Source organism: Coregonus clupeaformis, unplaced genomic scaffold (assembly GCF_020615455.1).
Source record: "Coregonus clupeaformis isolate EN_2021a unplaced genomic scaffold, ASM2061545v1 scaf0002, whole genome shotgun sequence".
Classification (NCBI taxonomy): Eukaryota; Metazoa; Chordata; class Actinopteri; order Salmoniformes; family Salmonidae; genus Coregonus; species Coregonus clupeaformis.
In genome coordinates, this window is record NW_025533457.1 from 1810285 (window position 1) to 1816284 (window position 6000).

The 6000-nt window shown below is 45.9% G+C and overlaps 1 protein-coding gene across 1 annotated transcript in view; it reads left to right on the top strand.

Annotated features, from left to right (window-relative positions):
* The window catches only part of ppil2 (peptidylprolyl isomerase (cyclophilin)-like 2), a 60928-nt gene extending 56628 nt beyond the window's left edge, over window positions 1–4300 (top strand). The window contains exons 17-20 of the mRNA XM_045212259.1: window positions 1396–1468; window positions 3586–3648; window positions 3809–3963; window positions 4075–4300. Coding sequence (XP_045068194.1) covers window positions 1396–1468; window positions 3586–3648; window positions 3809–3963; window positions 4075–4180 — 397 coding nt within the window. The 3' untranslated portion in view covers window positions 4181–4300. The remainder of the gene's footprint in view (window positions 1–1395; window positions 1469–3585; window positions 3649–3808; window positions 3964–4074) is intronic.
* The last annotated feature ends 1700 nt before the right edge of the window (window positions 4301–6000 follow it).

Below are 6000 nucleotides of genomic sequence, written 5' to 3' on the forward strand. Positions count from 1 at the left end.
ACTCATTCAAGGGTTTTTCTGTATTTGTACTATTTTCCATTCCAGGTGACTACCTCATGAAGCTGGTTGAGAGAATGCCAAGCGTGTGCAAAGCTGTCATCAAGGCAAAGGGTGGCTACTTTGAAGAATCTCAAATATATTTTGATTTGTTTAACACTTTTTTTTGGTTACTACATGATTCCATATGTGTTATTTCATAGTTTTGATGTCTTCACTATTATTCTACAATGTAGAAAATAGTACAAATCAAGAAAAACCCTTGAATGAGTAGGTGTTTTCTTAAACTTTTGACCGGTAGTGTATATACAATACAAAATCCATGTGTACGTGTGTGTTAGCATGTGTATGTGTAGTGATGTGGACACAGGAACTTTACTTTCATGTAGTTCACGATCAGCTCCTTTGTCTTGCTCACGTTGAGGGAGAGGAGGTTGTTTCCCTGGCACCACCCGGCCAGGTCTCTGACGAGCTCCCTATAGGCTGTCTCATTGTCGTTGGTGATCAGGCCTACCACCGTTGTGTTGTCAGCAAACTTAATGATGGTGTTGGAGTCGTGCCTGGCCATGCAGTCATGGGTGAACAGGGAGTACAGGAGGGGACTAAGCACGCACCCCTGAGGGGCCCCGTGTTGAGCATCAGTGTGGCAGATGTGTTGTTGCCTACCCTCACCACCTGGGGGCGTCCCATCAGGAAGTCCAGGATCCAGTCGCAGAGGGAGGTGTTTAGTCCCAGGGTCCTTAGCTTAGTGATGAGCTTTGAGGGCACTATGGTGTTGAACGCTGAGCTGTAGTCAATGAATAGCATTCTCACGTAGGTGTTCCTCTTGTCCAGGTGGGAAAGGGCAGTGTGGAGTGCAATGGAGATTGCATCATCTGTGGATCTGTTGGGGCAGTATGCAAATTGGAGTGGGTTCAGGATGTCTGGGATGATGGTGTTGATGTGAGCCATGACCAGCCTTTCAAAGCACTTCATGGCTACAGATGTGAGTGCTACGGGTCGGTAGTCATTTAGGCAGGTTATCTTAGTGTCCTTGGGCACGGGGACTATGGTGGTCTGCTAGAAACATGTAGGTATTAGAGACTGGGTCAGGGAGAGGGTGAAAATGTCAGTGAAGACACTTGCCAGTTGGTCAGCGCATGTTCTGAGTACACGTCCTGGTAATCCGTCTGGCCCTGTGGCCTTGGGAATGTTGACCTGTTTTAAAGGTCTTACTCACATCGGCTACGGAGAGCGTGATCACACAGTCGTCAGGGCCTTCTGAATGTTGACCTGTTTAATGTTGACCTGTTTAATGTTGACCTGTTTAATGTTGACCTGTTTAATGTTGTATAGAAAGGAAGCTTTCTGTGTGTTTTTGTGGTAGTTTTGAAGACGTGTTGCCTTGTTTCTTCCCAGGGTGGTAGGAGGCTTCGAGGCTCTGACAGCCATGGAGAACATAGAGGCTGATCCTAAAACAGATAAACCCAGGGTACACACACACACACACACACACACACACACACACACACCAGGGTTTCCGTTAGGAAAATGTGGTGCCGGACATTTGACCAGCAGCATTTTACATTTAATTAACCGGACCCATATGCATTGGGTGCGTGACCTGATTAGGCCGTCCACCCATTGGTGCTCAGAATGACAGACCACCTTTAAAAACATGGTCATTCATATTAAAACAGAACATCCCAAGTCAAGGAAGGAACAACGTGCGGTTGTGGTCCTTCTTACCCAATTCTGATGTGCACTTTGAAGATGTTAAAATAACTATCCACGTTTACTCTTCCTCAGCCAACAAGACCAGTACCTAACAGCCAAATCACTAGCCTGTGTCAATCTACTATCTGCCGGAGTAGAAAAGTTGACCTATTCTATTGGTCAGCTTGTTGAGAAAGAAATAGCCTATTCCGAACAGACAGTTGTGAGATGATAGATCCAGAATTCATACAACCAGTAGGCCTAGGCGACATTAAAAAATACAAATTTAAAAAGCAATGAGTCTGATGCCACAGATCAGAACGTTTAGCTTAAAACATTGATGAACTATTTATTTCTACACATTACAAGCACAGCAAGCAGTAGGCTACGCGAGAATGTTCGTTCCATAATGTAATTAACTGGAAAACACCTTCTCTCGGACAATGGGCCAGCGCCAATTTTATTTATCAGCTTTTCTATCTTTTTTTTTATGGGCCAAAAGCCAGCTATGACCGGCTAACGGAAACCCTGACAAACACACCCACTGTATGGAGCAGAGAAGTACAACAGAGAAAGATCCCTTGTTTTAGCTCCTTCCTCTCCTTCCTGTCTGTTAGCAGTAGTGATCCCCTGTTCATACCTGTTACCCTTCCTCTCCTTCCTGTCTGTTAGCTGTTGTGATCCCCTGTTCATACCTGTTACCCTTCCTCTCCTTCCTGTCTGTTAGCTGTTGTGATCCCCTGTTCATACCTGTTACCCTTCCTCTCCTTCCTGTCTGTTAGCAGTAGTGATCCCCTGTTCATACCTGTTACCCTTCCTCTCCTTCCTGTCTGTTAGCAGTAGTGATCCCCTGTTCATACCTGTTACCCTTCCTCTCCTTCCTGTCTGTTAGCAGTAGTGATCCCCTGTTCATACCTGTTACCCTTCCTCTCCTTCCTGTCTGTTAGCTGTTGTGATCCCCTGTTCATACCTGTTACCCTTCCTCTCCTTCCTGTCTGTTAGCTGTTGTGATCCCCTGTTCATACCTGTTACCCTTCCTCTCCTTCCTGTCTGTTAGCTGTTGTGATCCCCTGTTCATACCTGTTACCCTTCCTCTCCTTCCTGTCTGTTAGCAGTAGTGATCCCCTGTTCCTACCTGTTACCCTTCCTCTCCTTCCTGTCTGTTAGCAGTAGTGATCCCCTGTTCATACCTGTTACCCTTCCTCTCCTTCCTGTCTGTTAGCAGTAGTGATCCCCTGTTCATACCTGTTACCCTTCCTCTCCTTCCTGTCTGTTAGCTGTTGTGATCCCCTGTTCATACCTGTTACCCTTCCTCTCCTTCCTGTCTGTTAGCAGTAGTGATCCCCTGTTCATACCTGTTACCCTTCCTCTCCTTCCTGTCTGTTAGCAGTAGTGATCCCCTGTTCATACCTGTTACCCTTCCTCTCCTTCCTGTCTGTTAGCAGTAGTGATCCCCTGTTCATACCTGTTACCCTTCCTCTCCTTCCTGTCTGTTAGCTGTTGTGATCCCCTGTTCATACCTGTTACCCTTCCTCTCCTTCCTGTCTGTTAGCTGTTGTGATCCCCTGTTCATACCTGTTACCCTTCCTCTCCTTCCTGTCTGTTAGCAGTAGTGATCCCCTGTTCATACCTGTTACCCTTCCTCTCCTTCCTGTCTGTTAGCAGTAGTGATCCCCTGTTCATACCTGTTACCCTTCCTCTCCTTCCTGTCTGTTAGCAGTAGTGATCCCCTGTTCATACCTGTTACCTGATGACTCACTTTAGTAGAAACAGACTCCCAGAACTCAGCTAGAACTGACTGAAGCCTCCAGCTCCCACTAAACCCATCAGGGGCTTAAACTATACTCACTCTCTTCTCTCTTCTCTCTTCTCTTTTTCTGTCTCAATCTGCAGTCTGAGATCAAGCTGCTGAGTGCCACTGTGTTCGTGGACCCTTATGAAGAGGCAGATGCCCAGGTTGGTGTGTTTGTTTGGTCTATGATCCAGGAAGATGTTGTCAGTTAGCTGCTTTATGCCCCTGACATGTTTAAACACAACATACAATCAAGAGACCTGAGTTTCTGATGAGCACTGAGATCGTAAAATACACTACCAACTTGTGTTGGGGTGTGTGTAGATTGCAGCGGAGCGCCACAAGGAGGTAGAGAAGCAGGAGGAGGAGAGAGCTCAGACCAGTGGGTCTCAGAAGAAGACTAAAGCAGATCAGGCTCCCAAGACCTTCAAGGCTGGAATAGGAAAATACATCAACCCTGCTACCAGCACCACAACCACGTGAGGCAACACACGCACACGCACGCACGCACGCACGCACACACGCACGCACACACGCACGCACGCACGCACGCACACGCCATTAACCCCATCCTATGTGGTTGTGTGTAGGAAGCGTCCAGCAGCAGAGGACAGTGGACCGTCCACCAGTGGAGTGACCAGCGGAGCCAAGAAGGCCAAAGGAAAGACTGGCTTTGGAGACTTCAGCTCCTGGTAGCTCCATGGACACTCACACATCCCCTTGGACTAGCTCATGGACACTCTGACTGCGTCCCAAATGGCACCCTATTCCCTATATAGTGCACTACTTTAGACCAGAGAATGGCACCCTATTCCCTATATAGTGCACTACTTTAGACCAGAGAATGGCACCCTATTCCCTATATAGTGCACTACTTTAGACCAGAGAATGGCACCCTATTCCCTATATAGTGCACTACTTTAAACCAGAGAATGGCACCCTATTCCCTATATAGTGCACTACTTTTGACCAGTGCTCTGGTCAAATGTATAGGAAATGAGGTAACCAGGCTCTGGTCAAACGTAGTGCTCTATGTAGGAAATAGGCTGCCATTTTCGATGCAGCCCCCAAATACCCTGATAAAATTATCCCCCTGGCCGCTACCCCTCACCCCCCCTGGCTCTACCCCTCACCCCCTGGCCCTACCCCTCACCCCCCCTGGCCCTACCCCTCACCCCCCCTGGCCGCTAGTCGTGAATTATACAAAATGTTGTCTTTGACTTAGTATGATATCATCAAATAATGTTGGCTTTCTAATGATGCATTTGTTTTTTTTAATTTGTGTTTTAATAAATTCAAGTTACTTTTTCCAGTATTTTTTAATTTTTTTATTATAGTTTTACATTTTGCACAAACTCTTATTTTTCATCTGTTTCAAATCAAATCACAATTTTTATTGCCACATGCGCCGAATACAACGTGTAGACAATACAGTGGAATGCTGACTTACAAGCCCTTAATCAACAATGCAGTTTTCTAAAGAAAAAATAAAAGAAAAAAGTGTTAAGTAAAAAATAAAAGCAAATAACTAAAGAGCAGTAAAATAAAATAACAGTAGGGAGGCTACAGTGAGGGGGAAAAAAGTATTTGATCCCCTGCTGATTTTGTACGTTTGCCCACTGGCAAAGACATGATCAGTCTATAATTTTAATGGTAGGTTTATTTGAACAGTGAGAGACAGAATAACAACAAAAAAATCCAGAAAAACGCATGTCAAAAATGTTATAAATTGATTTGCATTTTAATGAGGGAAATAAGTATTTGACCCCCTCTCAATCAGAAAGATTTCTGGCTCCCAGGTGTCTTTTATACAGGTAATGAGCTGAGATTAGGAGCACACTCTTAAAAGGGAGTGCTCCTAATCTCAGTTTGTTACCTGTATAAAAGACACCTGTCCACAGAAGCAATCAATCAATCAGATTCCAAACTCTCCACCATGGCCAAGACCAAAGAGCTCTCCAAGGATGTCAGGGACAAGATTGTAGACCTACACAAGGCTGGAATGGGCTACAAGACCATCGCCAAGCAGCTTGGTGAGAAGGTGACAACAGTTGGTGCGATTATTCGCAAATGGAAGAAACACAAAATAACGGTCAATCTCCCTCGGCCTGGGGCTCCATGCAAGATCTCACCTCGTGGAGTTGCAATGATCATGAGAACGGTGAGGAATCAGCCCAGAACTACACGGGAGGATCTTGTCAATTATCTCAAGGCAGCTGGGACCATAGTCACCAAGAAAACAATTGGTAACACACTACGCCGTGAAGGACTGAAATTCTGCAGCACCCGCAAGGTCCCCCTGCTCAAGAAAGCACATATACAGGGCAGTCTGAAGTTTGCCAATGAACATCTGAATGATTCAGAGGAGAACTGGGTGAAAGTGTTGTGGTCAGATGAGACCAAAATGGAGCTCTTTGGCATCAACTCAACTCGCTGTGTTTGGAGGAGGAGGAATGCTGCCTATGACCCCAAGAACACCATCCCCACCGTCAAACATGGAGGTGGAAACATTATGC